At 43.9% G+C, this 21,695-nt stretch overlaps 1 protein-coding gene across 1 annotated transcript in view; it reads left to right on the forward strand.

Moving 5' to 3' along the window:
- The window catches only part of FRMD5 (FERM domain containing 5), a 342,105-nt gene that overhangs the window by 297,613 nt on the left and 22,797 nt on the right, over positions 1 to 21,695 (forward strand). Inside the window, exons 5-7 of the mRNA XM_049897682.1 lie at positions 516 to 613; positions 2,716 to 2,839; positions 13,032 to 13,119. Coding sequence (XP_049753639.1) covers positions 516 to 613; positions 2,716 to 2,839; positions 13,032 to 13,119 — 310 coding nt within the window. The remainder of the gene's footprint in view (positions 1 to 515; positions 614 to 2,715; positions 2,840 to 13,031; positions 13,120 to 21,695) is intronic.

Genomic DNA, 21,695 nt, shown 5'->3' on the forward strand with positions numbered 1-21,695 from the left:
TTCTTACACCTTATTCAAATTCTGAGAGGTCTGGTTGACCTCTTCCAAATAACTGAAGGCTGTTTCTCCATATGGACAGATTCTCATGGCAAACCAAGGCTGAACGCTTTCTTGGGTTAGTTTTTTCACCCAGCGTTCCACTTCTTATGAAGGAACGTAAGTCCAAGGTGGAGAGAGAGCCCAGGTTGCCCCTTTCTGGTGGCACAGTTTTTGTCTCTAGCACTAAACTGGCAGGGGCTGGCGCCTTTCAGAGCCCAGAGCTGAGGGGCGATGCCTTTACCAGGAAATGCCATTTTTGTTTTGAGCTACAGAAGGAAACTGACAGGTTGTTTTGAATTGAACCACAAATCAGTTTGGGGCAAAGCACATGAGAGAGTCTCCAGGGAAATGGAAACTGTTTGTTCTAGGATATGTTCTGAGATTTTTTTTTTTAATGTAGTAAAAGTCTCCTGACAAAGATTTTGACCGGCCAGTCAAAGAAATCCTTTATAGTTCAATCTCTGTTTTCTCTCCAGGTATTTGGTCTTCCTACAGATCAAAAGGGATCTCTACCATGGCCGTCTCCTCTGTAAAACTTCAGATGCTGCCTTGTTAGCGGCCTATATCCTTCAAGGTAACGGTTTTTGACAGGAGAAATTTGCTTTTCATGCTAAGTGCTGATTACATTATTTCAGTTACCACAGATGACTACTTTTTGGATATAGACAGTATCTAACCCAAAGCAGAGTCCAAGCTTGAGGATTTTGCCCAGACTCCCTAGAGCCCGCAAGCACTGAGCACTCAATCGTAAACTGTATTTAAGGTTTTACTGCCAGTCATTCTGACTCTGTTTGGGGAGTTGGCCCTGTGCCCTTAGTTGATAAGGTTACTGAGACTCTGGGCAGTCATCTGAATCGTCTTTTCCTACCCAGTAATGCAAACCAGGATGTGAAGCTTCTGGTATCTATTTCAGAGACCTTTTAGTGCAAGGTGCTCAAAGTTGAAAATATGTCCAAGTAACAAGCACATTTCCTGACATGCTAATAACTAAGAGTTGGGGCTGTACCCCGCTGATGCCCAGACTGGCTTGATACACAGCCTTGGCATGTGACCCCTCCCCTTTACTGAAGTGCCAGGCAATTAAATGCCATTTCCTAGATTTCTCTTAGTCCCTAGACCTGAAACTGTCATTACCACTGAATCATTTTGGGCCATACTACTAAAATCATGAAGTTGCCATCCAGAATCTGGACTTATAACCGGGAACCTGTGAACGCCCAGAAGCTGTTTTGTAAAGAGAGACTAGAGAGTTTCAGCCGAGAAGAAACTAAAGTCCACCCGGCAAGAGAAATAAACACAGCTGTGTTAAGAAATTTAAGGGTCAGTCCATTGCAACCTTGACTTCTGAGACCTCTGTTTTTAAAAAACCCTAAATGGGAAGTGTCTAGAAGGAGCTGACGAAGTCTGAGGTATCCAAAGATGCCCCTTACATTTTTAAAAAGAAATCCTAACCCAATCTAAGTAATATTTTAAACTCCTTAACAATCATATTGAAAATTTCTGTTTTGTTTTGATTTTTCTTTTAAAGATGTACTTGATGTCAAACATTGATGTTTTCCACTTGCAGCTTTCTAAATAAAATCATAATAAATGACTCCGTGGCATAGGATCACATTGGACTTCAGGCTCAGGGAAGCCTTTTGTCTCTTGCTACATGATAGAAATTCCCAAGTAATTTAGAAGACACCATGACTCTTTGTGGGAAAGGGCACAAGTCACAAGTAATAATACTCAGCTGTGAGAGAAGGGCATGTTTCCCTTTTAGCATTTACTCCTCCCTCAAGACCTCTCACCTGAGCTGGTTGTGGCTCTCATGGGGAAGGAAAGAGGGCAGCCACAAAGCAGACGGCGCCAGCTCTTCCTCTTAGACCCACCGTGCTCCCTCCGAGTGCTTCATGTCAGGAACGCTGGATTCTGACCCAGAATGCACTGTGGGGAGCACCATGGGCTGCAGCTTTGGGGATAGGTTAGCTAGGCTCTCTGTGAATGGCCAGAGGAGAAAGCCATACCAGGCAGAGAACTGAGAAGTCAGCCTTAGAACTCGGTGCCCCTGAACTCTGTGACACTTACTGGTTACAACCAGTCTTCTAGCTCTACAGTTCTCTCAAAGGGGCCTGGCACCTGGTCAGCCCTCAGTGAATGTTTATTCAGGTTCATTCATTTGATTTGATTTGGACTGAGAGTTGAGTTTAGAGTTTGGATCATGGCTTGTTCATCAATCTGCTGCTAAATCCTCAAAAACAAGATTAAGACTTCTGATCTGGCACAGGCCCAGGAGGTTCTATCTCCCTGATGGAACTCACCGTTTCCTGTGTTGCCACAAAGGCAGCGCTCTCAGGCCCTCTTCTCCTGGCTGAATGGATGAGGACTGTGTCACTGGCTTCTGCTCTTTTATTGCAAATTTCTTTGTGGTGCTCTCAGAACACAGGGTCAACACTATCATCTCTCTGTTTAAACTTGAATGTCACCCAGAGTGCATGCCTAGGGGGAAACAAAGGTTGATATGCACCTGAGGGATCTGCCCTCTGCCAACCCATAGCTGGGCTCAGGATCCACTGCTCTTTGTAAATCTGATTGGTCCATGGGCTTTTGCTGTGTGTGTTAATCTCTTGGTTGCCTCGCCAGTAATGATTTACCTGTCTCCACAATTACTTTCCTCTGTCTTCCTTTTTAAAGCGGAGATTGGGGATTATGATCCAGGGAAACACCCTGAAGGCTACAGCTCCAAGTTCCAGTTTTTCCCTAAACATTCAGAGAAGCTGGAAAGGAAAATCGCTGAGATTCACAAGACAGAGCTCAGGTGCGTGACACTCGGCTCAGGCCCAGGACAACGTGAGCACACAGGCTCTGTGCTGTGTATTCTGCTTACATAGACTGTTTAATGACACAGTGATTCTCCTAGCCTTCCTAACTCTGGGATGTACCATTTTCAGAGATCCACTGACAGCACAACCCCAAGCCCTGTGGGTTCATGCTCCAAGAAGGGTGGTCATGGCTTAAAGGCAAGAGAGAAGCTGATGGTAGGGAAAACGGGCTGGCTTTTGAAAGCTCTTAGCTTCACTAAGATAGATGAAGAGACGGGGAGGAGAACCATGAAATGGGGGAATGGAAAAGGAAAACATGTAAGGAACAGCAGAAAAGAAAAAAGATAGGAGAGGCTGAATGGGAAAGTAAAGAAGGAGCAAGCCTCACCCTCAGTCTGTGGCAGTGTGACAGGTAGCTTCCGGGTCAGTGATGGAATGGCACGGGGCTGGCCCTCATTCCTAAGTGCTACAGGTGCCCAGAGTCTCCCTGGGTGGTGCAAATGGTTACATATTCAGCTGTTACCCAAAGGCTGAAGGTTCGAGTCCACTCAGAGGTACCTCAGAATAAAGGCCTGAAGATCTACTTTTGAAAAATCAGCCATTGGAAACCCTGTGGAGCACAGTTCTACTCTGACACACATGGGGTTGCCATGAGTCAGAATCAACTTGATGGCAATTTTTCTTATTATATAATTTTATTTTGTTGTTGAGAATATACACAGCAAAATATACACCAATTCAATAGCTTCTACATTTAATGACATTGATTACATTTGAGTTGTGCAGCCATTCTCACCCTCCTTTTCTGAGTGGTTCTTCCCCATTAATATAAATTCACTGCCCCCTAAGGTTCCTATCCAATCTTTCGAGTTGCTGTTGTCAGTTTATTCCCATACAGATAGTTCTTAAAAGAGCATAATGCTCAAGGCAGACATTTTTTACTAGTTAAGCTAAACTACCTTTTGGTTTTAAGACTTCAGGGGATACTTTTGATTTAGAGTTTAAAGATTATCTCAAGGCAATGGTTTTGAGGGTTCATCCAATCTTCCTGACTCCAAGAAGTCTGGAGTTCATGAGAATATGAAATTCTGTTCTGCATTTTCCTCCTTTTGATTAGGATCCTTCTACGGAAATTGTTTTATGGAATCTTGGATTGAAATATTCAATAATAGTAGCCAGGCACCATCCAGTTCTTCTGGTCTCCTGGCAAAGGAGGCAGTTGTTCCCGAAGGCAATTTGCCACACATTCCATATCCTCCTATTCTTAACCCTCCTTCTTCCTCTGTTGCTCCAGGCAAATAGAGCCAATTGTTGTGCCTTGGGTGGCCACTCACAAGCTTTTAACACCCCAGACACTACACAACAAACCAGAAGGTAGAACAGAAGCACTAAACATGTTATTAGGCCAATTAACTAGGTTGTCCCATGAAACCATGACCCTAAACCTCCAAACCAAGAAACCAAATCCCATGAGGTTTTTGGTTGTACATAAGCAGCTTCAGAAGCTACTCTTTTGTGTGTGTGTAGATTATCTATCACACAACTTTTGCCAATTCAACTTTTTATAGGCCTGCAACTTATTGACAGCAATTACAATAATCAGCTGTGCACCCCTGCCCTTAATCGAGGTGATATTTCCATCACCATTAACCCCTTTCCATGTCCCTCCTGCCCCTGGTAACTACTAATAAACTTTGTTCTCCATATGCTTGCCTTTTTTTGTCTTTTTATGTAAGTGAAGACATGAAGGCATACAATATTTGTCCTTTTGTGATTGGCTTATTTCACTCAGCATAATGTTTTCCGGCTCCATCCTTATCGTAGCATGTCTCAAGGCTTCATTTCTCCAGCTGGCTGAGTGGTATTCCATTGTATGAATGTGTCACATTTTGTTTATCCATTCGTCTGTTGATGGCCATTTAGGTTGTTTCCACCTTTTGGCTATTGTGAATGGTGCTTCAGTGAACATTGGTGTACAAGTCTCTGTTTCAAGTCTTTTGGGCATATACCTAGGAGTAGAATTGTTGGGCCATATGGTAGTTCTATTTTTAGCTTTTTGAGGAGCCACCACATTGTTTTCCAAAACAACTGTACTATTTTGCATTCCCACCAGCAATGAATAAGGGTCCCAATTTCCCCACATCCTCACCAACATTGATTTTTTTTTTTTTAATCTCATTGCGGTTTTGATTTGCATCTCTCCAATGGCGAATGACGCTGAGCATTTTTTCATGTGTTTGGTGGCCGTTTGAAAGTCCTCTTTGGTAAAATGTCTATTCAAGTCCTTTGCCCATTTTATGATTGAGTTATTTGTCTTTTTGTTGTTAAGTTATTGAAGTTTTATATATACTTTGATTATTATGGTTGGTTTATAAGGGTGCCCTGAGAGCACATTGGTCTGGGGCTACGTCCTCAGCACTGCCTAACTCAGCCCCCCCACACACCTGCCTGGAGCCCCTGACCCTGCAGAGGGAAGCAGCTTGAGCATGGAGGCTTGTGTTCCTCAGCGCCTTTGAGCTCGCCCACAATATTCAGTCTGCATCCCATTAAATAGTGTTAATACATCCTCTCACCTATGTGAAATGGGATTTTCTACAAAGACTGATTAAAAAAAAAAAAAGACAAGGTGCCAACAGGGTATTTGAGCTCCGTGTCTTGTGGCACGATCAAACACAGATTCCCCAAATTGTTAAACTATGAAGAAAAGAGTTGTAAAGTAACATGCAATGCCATCATTTTAATACATCACAATTTTAAAAATCTTTTTAAATGTTTATGTAGCTATCTTTCTGGAGAAGAACTATGATATATATATATATATATATATATATATATATATATATATATATATATATATATATATATATATATATATATATATATATATACATACATATATATATCTAACAATAATACTAAGTTTAAACCAGCTCCTACCCTGACCCCACCCCCCAAGAAATAAAAATTTTTTTAAAACCTTCACTTTCACTCAAAGATCTCAGGTTAAACTCTGCGTTTACCAGCAAACGCATCTCAAAAGCCTCCTTAGCCTGGGTAGACTGACCCCTTGCCCCTGCGTGTGGAGGGCCGGCTCCCGCCCTCCCGGAGGAACGCAGCCACCTCTGGGAGGCGCAGTCGCGGACACTGTCGTCCCTCTCGTGTGCAGGTTCCGCCTCAAACGCGACCCCTTGTGGTGACGGCCGGGATAAACACGGGGCTGCGTGGGGTCTCGCTGCTCCGCCAAAGGAGAGAGCGGGCGCTCCTCACGTAAGAAGGCGCGGCCCCGCGGGCTGTAGGGAATGTCAGAAAGGAGGGCGCTCCCCGAGAAGCCTCGTCCGGGCAGGGAATCCCCAGGAAATGATGCCCGCTGTCAGGGCCCTCCGGCGGTGAAGGAGCCCCCGGGGCCCGCCAGCCTGCAGGCAAAGGGCGAGCGCCTCTCACCGCCCAGGAAGCTCCCTGGAAGGGCCGGGGTCCCGCTGCCTCTGGTGCCGGCCCCGCTGTGTGATAAGGGGCAGCCTGCCTGCTTTCCGCAAAAAGCCTTTGCCAAACACCTTCCCCCTGTCTTGGGTGCTCTGGTGACTGCAGAAGTGGTATTCACAATACCTGCTTACACAGGAATTACTTACACAGGTGCAGCCTCCTCTTGACAACGTCAGAAAACGTGTCTGTATTTCCTTTCTCTGCTGTGAGTCCCTCTTGGGTACAGACTGTGTACTATATGTGTGCGTATGTATGTATGTGCGTGTGTACGTCTGTGCGTGTGTGTATGTATGTATGTATGTGCGTATGTACGTATGTGCGTATGTACGTATGTGCGTATGTATGTGCGTGTGTACGTGTGTGCGTATGCATGTATGTGTGTGTATATATGTATATATATATATATAAAAACATACACATATATATGTGGAAACCCTGGTGGCATAGTGGTTAAGTGCTATGGCTGCTAACCAAAAGGTGGGCAGTTCAAATCCTCTAGGCACTCCTTGGATACTCTTTCGGTCAGTTCTACTCTGTCCTATAGGGTCGTATGAGTGGGAGTGCACTGAACAGCAACCGGTTTGTTTATATATATATGTATGTAAATAATTGTGCTTTAATTGAAAGTTTACCGAGCAAATTACTTTTTCTGTAAACAATTAATATACAAATGGTTTTGTGACATTGGTTGCCAACCCCGTGATATGTCAACACTCTCCCCTTTTCCACCCTGGGTTTCCTCTTTCCATTTGCCCAGTTTTCCTTTCCCTTCCTGCCTTCTCATCTTTGCTTTTAGGCTGGTGTGCCCATTGAGTCTCATAAACATCATTGAACTACGAAGCGTATTTATCACGTGTGTTATTGTTGGCCCCACAGATGTGTCTAATCTTTGCTGAAGGGTGAACCTGGGGAGTGACTTCAGTACTGAGTTAAAAGGGTGTCCCGGGGCTATACTCTTGGGGTTTCTCCAGTCTCTGTCAGACCAGCAAGTCTGGTCTTTTTCTTTTTTTTTTTAATTAACTTTTATTGAGCTTCAAGTGAACGTTTACAAATCAAGTCAGACTGTCACATATAAGTTTATATACACCTTACTCCGTACTCCCACTTGCTCTCCCCCTAATGAGTCAGCCCTTCCAGTCTCTCCTTTCGTGACAACTTTTCCAGCTTCCGGCTCACTCTATCCTCCCATCCCCCCTCCAGACAGGAGATGCCAACACAGTCTCAAGTGTCTACCTGATATAATTAGCTCACTCTTCATCAGCATCTCTCTCCTACCCATTGTCCAGTCCCTTTCATGTCTGATGAGTTGTCTTCGGGAATGGTTCCTGTCCTGTGCCAACAGAAGGTTTGGGGACCATGGCCGCCGGGATTCCTCTAGTCTCAGTCAGACCATTAAGTCTGGTCTTTTTATGAGAATTTGGGGTCTGCATCCCACTGATCTCCTGCTCCCTCAGGGGTTCTCTGTTGTGCTCCCTGTCAGGGAAGTCTGGTCTTTTGTGTGTGTGTGTGAATTTGCATTTTGTTCTACATTTTCCTCCCACTCTGCCCGGAGCCTCTATTGTGATCACCGTCAGAGCAGTCAGTGGTGGTAGCCAGGCACCATCTAGTTGTTCTGGGCTCAGTCTGGCGGATGTTATGGTAGCTATGGTCCATTAGTCCTTTGGACTAATCTTTCCCTTTTGTCTTTGGTTTTCTTTATTCTCTTTTGCTCCATCCGGGATGGGACCAGTAGATGTATCTTAGATGGCCATTCGCAGGGTTAAAACCCCAGATGCTCCCCAACACAGTCAGATGTAGAACATTTTCTTTATCAGCTATGCTATGTCAATTGAGCTAGATGTCCCCTGAGACCATGGCCTCCAGCCTTCAGCCCAGTAACTCAGTCCCTCAGGGAGTTTGGATGCATCTGTGAAGCTTCTATGACTGCTTGGTGAAGTTGTGCTGACTTCCCCAGGACTGTGTACTGTCTTACCCTTCACCAAAGTTACCATTTATCTACTGTCTAGTGTTTTTCCCTCCCCAACCCTCCCCTCCCTCATAATCATCATAAATTGTTTCTTTCTGTGTGTAAACCTTTTCTTGAGTTTTTATAATAGTGGTCTCATACAGTATTTGTCCTTTTGTGATTTCACTCAGCATAGTGCTCTCCTGATTCATCCATGTTGTGAGGTTGTTTCCCAGATTCATCATTGTTCTTCATTATTGCATAGTATTCCATTGTGTGAATGTGCCATAGTTTATCCATTCATCTGTTGATGGGCATTTAGGTTGTTTCCATCTTTTTGCTATTGTGAATAATGCTGCAGTGAACATGGGTGTGTGTATGTCTATTTGTGTGATGGCTCTTATTTCTCTAGGATATATTCCTAGGAGTGGGATTGCTAGATCATATGGTATTTCTATTTCTAGCTTTTTAAGGAAGGACCATATCATTTTCCATAGTGGTTGTACCATTTTGCATTCCCACCAGCAGTGCATAAGAGTTCCAATTGCCCTACAACCTCTCCAACATTTGTTTTCTTTTTTTTTTTTAGTGCCAGTAATGTTGGGGTGAGATGGTATCTTATTATAGTTTTGATGCACATTTCTCTAATGGCTAGCGAACCCTACGGGGCAGTTCTGCTCTGTCCTATAGGGTCCCTATGAGTCAGAATCGACTTGACGGCAACAGATTTGGTTTAATGGCTAGTGATTGAGAGCATTTTCTCATGTGTCTGTTAGCTATCTGAATGTCTTCTCTGAAGTGTCTGTTCATATCCTTTGCCCGTTTTTTAACTGGATTATTTGTCTTTTTGTTGTAGAGATATTGGATTTTCCTACAGATTTTAGAGATTAGACCTTTTTCAGCTATGTCATAGCCAAAAATTTTTTCCTAGTCTGTAGGTTCTCTTTTTACTCTTTTGATGAAGTCTTTTGATGAGCCTAAGTATTTTATTTTTAGAAGATCCCGGTTGTCTAGCTTATCTTCTGGCGTTTGTGTATTGTTAGTTATGGCTGGTATCCTATTTACACTGTATATTAGGGCCCCTAGTGTTGACCTTATTTTTTCTTCCATCATCTTTATAGTTTTTGGTTTTATATTTAGGTCTTTGATCCATTTTTATTTAGTTTTTGTGTATGGTGTGAGGTATGGGTCCTGTTTCATTTTTTTACAGATAGACATCCAGCTATACCAGCACCATTTGTTAAAAAGACTGTCTTTTCCCCATCTAATGAACTTTGGTCCTTTGTCAAAAATCAGCTGACCATAGGTGGATGGATTTACGTCTGGGCTCTCAATTCTGTTCCATTGGTCAATGTATCTGTCATTGTACCAGTACCAGACTGTTTTGACTACCGTAGCTGTATAGTAGATTCTGAGGTCAGATAGTGCGAGGCCTCCTACTTTGTTCTTCTTCAATAGTGCTTTACTTATCCGGGGCCTCTTTCCTTTCCATATAAAGTTAATGATTATTTTTTTCCATCTCATTAAAGAATGATATTGGTATTTGGATCAGGATTGCATTGTATTTATAGATTGGGTAGAATTGACATTTTCACAATGTTTAGCCAGACTCTGCACTATATTTTATTTGTATTATATATTTTATAACAAATGTCACAGAAACTGGCACATAAAAGTGCCAATTGATTGATGCCTCTCCAAAAGGGACTCTAGAGGGAATCTGGCCAGCTTCTCCCTTAGGTTGGCTTATCTTCCTGCCCTGGCATATTACTTGAGGCAAATGATGAGCTTAGAAATTAGCAGTGTTCAGTCCTTCCCACCGGCCATCAGAGCTGTTGTTGACCTCACGGACTGCTTGCTTTCCACACACTGGAACCAGTCCCACATCTGTAGAAGTGCATCGGAGAGCTTAATGGTACATGAGAGAACCTAATGGTGATACCACCACTGGTTCCACTTTGAGCTCATCAACCCACCTGCTAAAGAGGCAGCCAAAACAGGAATGATGCTAAAAGCCCCTTCTTCAGCATCTGGAGACCATGGTTTCAGGGGACATCTAGGTCAATTGGCATAACAAAATGTATTGAGCAAACGTTCTCCATCCTACTTCAATGAGAGGAGTCTGGGGTCTTAATCACTAGCAAGCAGCCATCTAAGATGCATCAACTGGTCTCAGCCTATCTGAAGCAAAGGAGAATGATGAAGAACACCAAAGACACATGGTAAAGATGAGCCCAAGAGACAGAATGGGCCACATAAACCAGAGACTCCATCAGCCTGAGACTGGAAGAACTGGATGGTACCCAGCTATCACCAATGACTGCCCTGACAGGAAACACAACAGAGAATCCCTGATAGAGCAGGAGAACAGTGGGATGCAGATCTCAAATTCTTGTAAAAAGACCAGGCTTAACGGTCTGACTGAGACCAGAGGGACCCTGACGGTCATGGTTCCCGGACCCTTTGTTAGCCCAAGATTGGAACCATTCTGAAGCCAACTCTACAGATAGGGACTGGACTGGACTATAAGATAGAAAATGATACTGGTGATGAGTGAGCTTCTTGGCTCAAGTGGGCACATGAGTCTATGAGGGTAACTCCTGTCTGGTGGTGAGATGAGAAGGCAGAGGGGACAGGAGCTGGTTAAATGGACACAGGGAATACAGGGTAGAGAGGAGGAGTGTGCTGTCTCATTAGGGGGAGGGCAACTAGAGTACATAGCAAGGTGTGTATAAATTTTTGTATGAGAGACTGACTTAATTTGTAAACTCTCACTTAAAGCAATAAAAAAAAAAGAAGCCCCCTCTTCAGATGGCTTAGAGCCAAGGCCAGTTTCTTCCTTTTTCTGCCTGTTTCCTTTCCACAGTTATCATCCTGTGGACAAACAGAGCTAGTGTCGAGTCCAAGGGACTCCCATGGTCTTCTACTGCTTCTCCTCACCTTATATTCCCATGTTCCCTTTTGGTAAAGGAAGAAGGCTAGATGGCACCAGCAAGATACACAGACTCCTTTGTATTTCAGTCTAGATCTGATAATAAAAAAGAAACGATGGGCTGCAGCCAGCCTGCAGATGTGTTTTGTCTACCCCATAGTATCTAAAATTACAATTAATTAAAAAAAAAATTGCCATCGAATGGATTCTGACTCATAGCAACCCTATAGACCCTATAGGACAGGGTAGAATTGACCCATAGGGTTTCCAAGGCTGTAAATCTTTACAGAAGTAGACTGCCACATCTTTCTCCTGCTGAGCGGCTGTTGGGTTCAAACTGCCGATCTTTCAGTTAACAGCCGAGCACTTAACCTCTGCACCACCTGGGCTTTTTAAATCATGCAATACCACTTAAAATCAGTGTCTCTGATTTCTCTTTTAAAAAAATTAGAACATCTACCAATTCTTGGCCCCACATTCCCACATGACCTCAATCTCAGAGCTGAGAACCAGTTGCCCCCATGAGATGCAGAAAGCACTTTACAGTTTGCCACAGTCCATATAATCTCACACTCACCCCAGGTCAGTCATGTAGCCTATCTCACCCGCGAAGGCATTTGAGTTTTTGATCCCAGACAGGAATCTCTGAAGCTAGTCTTAGAACAAACAACAGGGAGCACAGTCATGAATACCGGGTATGCGCGCCTTGCCTTGAGTACGTCTTTATTTATTTTTTGTCATTGTTGAGAATGTACACAACAAAAACATACACCAAGTTTTTACATGTACATTTCAGTGACACTGATTACATTCTTCAAGTTGTGCAACTATGCTCACCCTCCTTTTCTGAGTTGTTTCTCCCCCATTAACATAAACTCACTGCCCCCTAAGGTGCCTATCTAATCTTCTGAGTTGCTGCTGTCAGTTTGATCCCATACAGGTAGATCTTAAAAGAGCATAATCTCAAGGCAAACATTCTTTACTAGTTAAGCGAAACTATTGCTTGGTTTTAAGAAGACTTCAAGGGATATTTTTGGTTTAAGGTTTAAAGATTATCTCAGGGCAGTAGTTTTGAGGGTTCGTCCAGCCTCCATGACTCCAGAAAGTCTGAAGCTCATGAGAATTTGAAATTCTGTCCTGTATTTTTCCCCTTTTGATCAAGATTCTTTTATGGAATCTTTGATCAAAATGTTCAATAATGGTAGCCGGGCACCATCCAGTTCTTTTGGTCTCATGGCAAAGGAGGCAGTTGTTCACGAAGGCAATTAGCCACACATTCCATATCCTTCTCCCATTCCAGATTCTCCTTCTTCCTCTGTTGTCCCAGGCAAATAGAGACCAAATATTGTGCCTTGGATGGCCACTTGCAAGCTTTTAAGACCCCAGGTACTACCCAATAAACTAGGAATAAATAGAAGCACTAAACACATTATGAGGCCAATTAACTGGGATGTTCCATGAAACTACGACCCTAAACCTCCAAATGAAGAAACCAAATCCCATGAGGTGTTTGGCTGTACATAAGCAGCCTCAGCAGCTACTCTTTTTTTTTTTTTGTCATTATTGTAAATACATCTATCCCACAGCTTTTGCCAATTCAACTTTTTACAGGTATACAACTTACTGATAGCAATTATATTAATCGGCTGTGCGATCCTACTCTTAATCAGTGTGATTCTTCCATCAATGTAAACCGAAAGTCAGTACTCCATAAACAGTAACCCTGGCTTTCCCGCACTCCCCCACTCCCTGAGCATTTCTTAGCAGAGAGTTTACCTCAGTGAGACCTGTGGGAAGAGGAAGCCCTGAAGTCTCGTTTTCTTTATTCCAGTGGTCAAACACCAGCGACATCAGAGCTGAACTTCTTAAGGAAAGCACAGACATTGGAGACATATGGGGTGGATCCCCACCCATGTAAGGTAAGCTCTCATAGCTGGAGACTGCACAGACCTTGCTCCTCTGGGGGGCAGCAGACAACACAGGACCATGTGCCTGCACCCACCGGCCCCCTTCACAGTCTAAACAGTTGGCTCTTTCAGTGACAGATGCTAAAGAAAATGTCTAATTCTGAGAACTTCTCTGGATTCCATGGCGCACAATTGTTGTGATGCTATGTCATCGTTGAAGGATCCGACGAAGTCAATCCAAATAACGAATCTGAACCTGGGGCCCCGCTTTGGCAGTGGGTAATAGAGTGGAAAGTGGAAATGAAGAGCGGAGGAATGTGGAAGGCCCCCAACAGGGAGCCATCGGAGGCGGCTCAGCAGACTACGCACCCTTCCCTGACCCGTAATCTACTTCCTTTCCAAGAGTGGGTTCTACTGACTGCAGTGGCGTAAGTCACTGTGTGGAACTGGAGTGGAGTCACATTCAATTCCATTATGTGCCTGTGAGGGCGAGACGGGAACCAGCCGGGGAGACTCTGCCCAGAGAGGACTCTGTAATTACTCCCGTGTGTGGCATCTGGAGCTGCGGGCAGGCAGCTACGGTCACTGCTGAGAGCGGCGGAGGCCACTGGCCTTTCTGTTCTTTCGGGGGCCGTGTCCCTCCACTTCATCTCCACACCCCCGTTGCATAAACATTCCTCATCTCTGCCTCAGTTTCTCCACATTTTTGCCCCTCACTCTTTACACTATTGGAGAGGCCCCCCACCACCACCAGAAAAACAGGCTCTCAAACTGATCTGAGGGAGACAGCATGAGCTAACAGCAGGAGAAGAGGGCCCGAGGTGAGGGGGCGCCGTAAGTTTCAAACAAATGAAAGGAATAGAAAAGAAAACAAGGAACTTAGTGATGTGGGAGCAGTGTGGTATTTTCCTTGGTCCCTTGGTGAGGTGATGTTATTTGTTCTTGCCTAGAATTTAATGCTGGGACTTCCGATATGAACCTCGAGAACATTCTGGTGCTCAGAAAACCTGGTCAGCTTCCCCACCCCGCAGTTCCTTACTCACTAGCACAGCACACTGCAGGATAATCCCTGTGTTCTTGGGGAGTCAGCAGTCAGAAAACACATTCATGCCTGTTTGTACCAAAAAATTGACATGTGGATATTTACAGGTGGATTAGCAAAGCTTCCTAAATAATGCCCTCTAAATAATGCATAACAGATGTAGTTTAAGCCCCTCCAGAAAGTGCATAGATGCTATCAGCAGGGGACCCACATAGGAACGAAGAGACTTTGGAGTCAGCTGGCCCTGGGCTCCAGAACTGGCCTCCTACCTCCTGAGGCTATCGGAGGCTTCTCTGAGCTTCACTTTCCTCATCTGTGTGAAAGTACACAGCAGGTGCTCAATAACTGCACTCCCTAAATGGCTGAGTCACTCCAGGCCCTTAAAAGACATAGCTACCTGAAGATAGATATATTATCAGAAGGTCACCTCCGGTTTTGACCCCAAACTTGCCCAGTCTCCTTGAGGCCACACACAGGAGCCTCTTTTCATAGAAGTGGGGTCATGGGCAGGGCTGTGAGCTGACAGCACGTGGAGGTGGGTGGATAGTGAGCCCGAGCATGACGACTGAGGAGAGGTGAGTGGGGATTCTCCAAGGTTGCCCGTGAGAGTTTAAGGCTGTAGTGGCAGCCAGCCTGGTGTCCACCCAAACCCACATGCAGCCCAGGACTATCTTTATGAGTTAGTCCATCGTCAGACACAGAGAGGCCCAGTCTCATATATCCTATCATTTCATCCCCACACCAACAACTCCTAGAAGGAAGGAGGAAGGGAGGGAGGCAGAAACGTTTGTGGCTCGCCCTCCGTGGCAGGCCCAGCGGAATCCTTTTGCGTTATTTTCTCGTTTAATTTCACACCAGTCCTAGGAGGGAGATATCATTCTCCCTGTTTTATAGATAAGAAAACTGAAGTTCCAGGAGGCCACGGTTCACAAGACCCCAAGTGGCGGAGCAAGAATCTGAACTCAAGTCTCCACATTCCTATGTACACTACATGGAACAGAAGCCCCAAGGAGACTACTTTGGTGGGAGGTGGGGGCAGGCATCTCATTGGGCCTCCAGGCCCTTGTTGCCCTTTGCTCACCCAGGGCCGTGTCAGGGCCCTGCTGCAGACCCCACACATGGCCCTCGAGCTCAGCTTTCAGGCTCCAGCTCACGATTTCCTCGGCCCTTCCAAGCGAAGAGAACGGTTCGGGAGCCTTTACTCTTGTCATTAAGTAGAGTCACCGCACACTCGTCTTAATGCTGCTGCAGGAGATCTGAAATCAGTTGCAGCGCTCAGTGTAATAAATACTCATGATTTCTATTAACAGAGAGGCAATTACTGGGCCCAGGGAATCTAGGGCACGCAGCCCTGGGGAGGACAGAAGAAGAGGAATCGTTCTGATAATTAAATGAGAGCAGAACCATGCTTCTGCTGGGCTCTGTTCTTCTGGACTGACTAAGGAGCTGCTGCTCTTCCTGTGCACGCTGTTTGTGTCTTTCTGCCCAGGACGTCCTTGTCGGGCCCTGAGACCAGGGCAAGCAGATCCTATAGACCCTCGGTGGGACAGCTACAGGGCTCCTGTAACCTGCTGGCTTGCAATAAGGCCCAAACCCTGAGCTTGCCCAAGGCTCTCCACGCTCTCTGCTTCTTTCCTCAGCTTCCAGCTCTGGGAAAACCCTGTAAAACTAGCATGGGGGCATCTGGCCCCTTCTAATTTCATGAGGGGGAAGCGTCACCATCAGCATCAGCCCAAGGCTGATTCCTAGGAGGTGGAAGTCAAACATTCATCCGCTCTCCAACCTTTTTACCAATTCTGACACCAGCTGTCCCTCCCATGGCGCAGTCTACTTCCGTGCTGGGTTCAACAATTCATTACAGCGGACACACGAAACTCACAGACCATACTCACAGTTAAGTGGTTTATTAGGGAAATAACAGGTTACAACTTGAGATCAGGATTAGGAAGCATGTAGGCAAAGTCTCCCTTCTTCAGTGCAGGACAGCTCTCTCAGCCCCCTCAGGACAGGCCTCCTCTCTTAGCCCTCAACCCTTGCCCCACTTGGGCCTGGCCTCTGCTCTGCTTGGTCAAGTGTTACAAAGCTCTGCCAATAAGTGCCCAGAGGTACCCCTCTCCACCAGGAAGCCTTCTGCCCAAAGGCACTCAGCTCTCTCGCGCCATGGATAGCCCACTGTAGCCACTTTGCTCCATAGGCCAGAAAGCCCACTGCACTGTCTCTTGCCATTTCTCTGCCACTGTTTCTCACCATCTTGTACCATCTCTGGTGTTACAGCTCTCTCTTTCCTGGGTCCAGGAGGATCTCAGTGCAGGGACCCTAGGTTCAAAGGACACACTCCACTTCTGGCTCTTCTTTCTTGATGGTAGTGAGGTCCCCCCTTTCCTTCTCTGGGATGGCTCATTTTAAGTCTAGCAGGATGGCAAAACTGACCAACCCCCTCGTTGGGGCTCCATATACCTTATTTGTATGGTCCTAGGTTTTTTTTTTTTTTACCCCTACAAGGGTTCCATGCGCTTTATTTGCATTATTAGCAAGCTATTCTATCCCCTTGGTGGGCCACAAGCATCTTATTTGCAGAGTCCCACCCAATCATTCTGTGGAAGTTAGAAGACCATGCATGGCTAAAAGGGCCATATTAAGTAATTCTCTGCAGCGTTAAGTCCCCAGCCAACCAAGCCTGCAGTAGCTGGGAGAGGAGACTGAAGCAAACAGCTACCAACCCACTGTTGCATCTGTTCCCAGTCCTGACACCTCTCCAACCTCAGGAGCCATGACTTGCACCATTCAGGTAGCCCTGAGACTGGTCATTTGGCCTAGGTCTCCTGCAGGCCTGCACTGTGGCCAGTCATTCCCTGGACCTGACTGATAGGGTTGCCCTCTCAGGGTTCTGTCACAGGTACTTGGCCTGGACTCTGCCTTATTATTGTGAGCCATGAAGGTGGCTCTTATTGAGAGCTTGCAAGTGCTAGGCACTTGCATTATCTCTCTTAATCTTTACAACCACACTGCCAAAAAGATGCTCTCGTCTCCATTTTAACATAAGAACCCTGAGCCTCTGAGGCACTGACTAACATGTGCAAAGTCACTGGTCAGGATGGGACTGGACTCTGACCCAGAGTGGTCTGACTGTTAGTGCTGTGCTCTTTTACTCCTTATATATGGTCTTCCTTCTGGAAAGATGATATTTACTTAGGAACAAAGCAGGAGTCACTGCCAATTCTGGTACAAAGAAGACAAAAGGCCTACAAGAATCATTATATAAAAATTTAATGTACATTCGCCAGTGTCTTTATGTCTGTTCCATACAGATCAGGAGAAAATTGACTTCAGTAGGATCTAGATTGGATCAGCCATAAAAAAAGGGATTCCAGTGTTTATTCCCCACCTTTAAAGGAAGAGCGTCACTTTCATACTCTAGCCACCTAGCCTCCTCTCTAGATAAGTTCTCCTCCTGTCTCGACAGGTGGCCCCTGACCTCAGAGAAACAGAATAAGAAGGATCAATGATGGCTCTCCTCCATCCTCAGGTGGGCCCCACTGGCTGAGCTGTAGGAAGGGTGTTAGATTTACAGCCAACAAGAACTGGACCACGGCCACTCAGATGCCAAGTGCCTGCTAAGAATCCCACTTCTGAGCCATCATGGGGTGACTCCAAGCCTCTCATAGGGAATGCTTCCTCATTTCCATGCCAGCTTCTCGTGGCCGTGCTTAAGTATATTGAAATTGGATGATTTTCATGATTAATTTTTAATTTGCATTTTCTTGTCTTTTTAGATAAGTGAGGTCATACATTATTTGTCCTTTTGTGATTAGCTTATTTCACTCAGCATAGTGTCTTCAAGCTCCAGCCATATTGTAGCATATATCAAGACTTCATTTTTCCTACTGGCTGAATAGTATTCCATTGTATGTATATACCATAATTTGTTTATCTGTTCATCCACTGATGGGCATTTAGGTTGTTTCTACCCTTTGGCTGTTGCGAATAGTGCTGCAATGAACACTGGCGTACTAGTCTTTTTTTAAGTCTCTCCGCTCAAGGCTTTTGGGTATATGCTCTCAAGTCCTTTGGGAATGGAACTGCTGGGTCATATGGTAGTTCTATTTTTCGTTTTTTGAGGAACCGCCGCGCTGTTTACCACAATGGCTGTACCATTTTGCATTCCCACCAGCAATGGATAAAGTGTTCCAGTTTCCCCACATCCTCGCCAACATTTGTTGTTTAATGTTTGTTTGTTCGATCTTAGCCGTCGTAGTGGGAGTGAAATGATATCTCCATTGTGGTGCTGACTTGCATCTCTCTGACGGCTGATGACACTGAGCATTTTTTCATGTGTTTGGTGGCCATTTCGATGTCCTCTTTGGTGAAATGTGTATTCAAGTCCTTAGCTCATTTCATGATTGGGTTGTCTTTTTGTTAAGTTGTCAAAGTTTTATATATATTTTGGTTATTAGATTCTTGTTGGGTGTATGGTTTCCAAAGATATTATTCCAATTAGTAGCTTGTCTTTTCACTTTTATAGTTAAAGTCTTTTGATGAACAAGAGTTCTTATTTTTTTATGAGGTCCCATTTATTTAGTCTTTTGCTGTTCATGCCTTTGTTATTAGATAATCCATTGTTGAAAGCTAGGCCTGACAGTGTTGTGCCTGCTTGTTCTTCTAGGAATCTTATGGTTTTAGTTTGCACACTTAGGTCCTTATTCCCTTTTGAATTTGTTTTTGTGTATGGTGTGAGACATGGATCCTGTTTCATTTTTCTCCGTGTGGATATCCAAATTCCCAGCATCACTTATTGAAGAGACTCTTCTTTCCCCATTGAATGGACTTAGCTCCCTTGTTAAAAATTAGTTGACCATAGATGTGTGGGTTTATTTCTGAACTCTCAATTCTTTTCCATTGGTCTGTCTATTGTTATACCAGTACCAGGCTGTTTTGATTACTGTAGCTGTATAAAATATGTTTTAAAATCAGGAAATGTGAGTCCTCCAACTTTGTTCTTCTCCTTCAACATTGTTTTAGCTATTCAGGACCTCTTGCCTGTCCATATAAAGTTGAGGATTGGCTTTTCTACTTCTGTAAAGAAGGCTGTTAAAATTTTTATCAGGATTGAGTTGAATCTATAGATCACTTTGGGGGGTATTGACGTCTTGACAATATTAAGTCTTCTGACCATTAACATGAAACATGTTTCCATTTATTTAAGTCTTCTTGAATCTCTTTCAGCGGTGTTTTATAGTTATCATTGTATAAGTCCTTCATGTCCCTGGTTAGATTTATTCCTAGGTATTTTATTTATTTTATTTTATTAGATGCCATTGTAAATGGAATTGTTTCCCTAATTTCTCTTTCAAATTTCTCATTGCTGGTGTATAGAAACCCAGCTGATTTTTGTTTGTTGACCTTGTACCTTGCAACTTTGATAAATTCCTCTATTAGCTCTAGAAGTTTTCTTTTTCTTTTTTTTTATTATTTTTATTGTACTTTAGATGAAGGTTTACAGAACAAACTAGTTTCTCATTAAACAGTACACATATTGTTTTATGCCAGTGGTTAATCACCCAAGACATGTCAACACTCTCCCTTCTCAACCTTAGGTTTCCTCTTACCAGCTTTCCTGTCCCATCCTGCCTTCTAGTCCTTGCCCCAGGGCTGGTGCACCCCTTTAGTCTCATTTTGTTTTATGGTCCTGTCCAATCTTTGGCTGAAGGAACCTCAGGAGTGACTTCATTACTGAGCTGATAGAGTGTCTGCTGGCCATATGCTCAGTGTTTCTCCAGTCTCTGTCAGATCAGCAAGTTTGGTCTTTCTTTTTGAGTTAGAATTTTGTTCTACATTTTTCTCCAGCTCTGTCCGTGGTGGTAGCTGGGCACCATCTAGTTGTACTGGACTCAGTCTGGTGGAGGCTGTGGTAGATGTGGTCCATTAGTCCTTTGGACTAATCTTTGCCTTGTGTCTTTAGTTTTCTTCATTCTTCCTTGCTCCAGAAGGGATAAGACCAGTGGAGTACCCTAGATGGCTACTCACAGGCTTTTAAGACCCCAGATGCTACTCACCACAGTAGAATGTAAAACATTTTCTTTATAAACTATGTTATGCCAATTGAGCTATATGTTCCCCAAGACCGTGGTCCCCACAGCCCTCAGCCCAGCAATTCGGTCCCTCAGGGAGTTTAGATGTATCTATGGAGCTTCCATGACCTTGCCTTGTACAATTTGTGCTGGCTTCCCCAGTATTGTGTACTGTCTTACCCTTCACCAAAGCTATCACTTATCTGTTGTCTATTTAGTGTTTTTCCATCCCCACCCTTCCCTGATCTAGAAGTTTCCTATGGACTTTTTGGAATTTTCTATACATAGGATCATGTCATTTGCAAACAAAGATAATTTTTCTTTTCCAATCTGGATACCTTTTATTTCTTTTTCTTTTTGCTCTGACTAGGGCTTCTAATACAACATCAAATAGAAGTGGTGAGAGTGGGCAACCTTGTCTTGTTCCCAATTTCAAGCGGAAACCTCCTCAGTCTTTCTCCGTTAAGTATAATGTTGACTATTGCTTTTCATATATGCCCTGAATAATATCGAGGAATTTCCCTCCTATCCCAATCTTCTTTAGGGTTTTCATCAAGAAAGGTGTTGGATTTTGTCAAATGATCTTTCTGCATGCATAAAAATGATCATGTGGTTTGTTCTATTGATGTAGTATTATGCTGATAGATTTTTTAATGTTGAACCACCCCTTCATTCCTGGAATAAATCCCACTTGGTCATTGTGTATGACTCTTTTAATGTGCTGTTGGCTTCTATTCGCTAGTATTTTGTTGAGGATTTTGCATGTATATTCATAAGAGATACTGGCCTGTAGTTCTCTTTTTGTTGTTGTTGTATCTTTGCCTGGTTTGAGTATTGGGATGTTTGCTTCACAGAATGAATTAGGGAGTATTCCTTCCCTTCTCCCGATTTTGGAAGAGTTTAAACAGTATTGCTGTCAGTTCTTCTCTAAATATTTGGTAGAATTCCCCAGTGAAGCCATCTGGTCCAGGACTCTTTTTTTTTGTTGGGAGGTTTTTAATCACTGATTCTATCTCTTTACTTGTTATGGGTCTCTTGAGACTTTCTACTTCCTCTTGAGTTAGTTTGGGTAGGTTGTGTGCTTCTAAGAACTTGTCCATTTCACCTAGGTTATCCAGTTTGTTGCCTTACAGTTGTTCATAATATTCTGTCATAATTCTCTTTATTTCTATCAGGTCAGTGATAATGTCCCCTCTTTCATTTTTTTATTTTGGTTATTTGCATCTTTCCTTTTCTTTGTCAGTCTAGCTAAAGGTTTGTCAATTTTATTGATCTTTTCAAAGAACCAACTTCTGGTTTTATTGATTCTATTACTTTTTTGTTTTCGATTTTATTTATTTATGCTATGATCTTTGTTATTTCCTTTCTTCTGGTAGGTTTAGGCTTAGTTTGCTCTTTTCTTTCTAGTTTCTGGAGTTGTCAAGTTAGGATGATTGATTTAATATTAATGTAAAGTTTTCCAACTGTGAGTACTTTCA

This window comes from Elephas maximus, chromosome 10 (genome assembly GCF_024166365.1).
Source record: "Elephas maximus indicus isolate mEleMax1 chromosome 10, mEleMax1 primary haplotype, whole genome shotgun sequence".
Classification (NCBI taxonomy): domain Eukaryota; kingdom Metazoa; phylum Chordata; class Mammalia; order Proboscidea; family Elephantidae; genus Elephas; species Elephas maximus.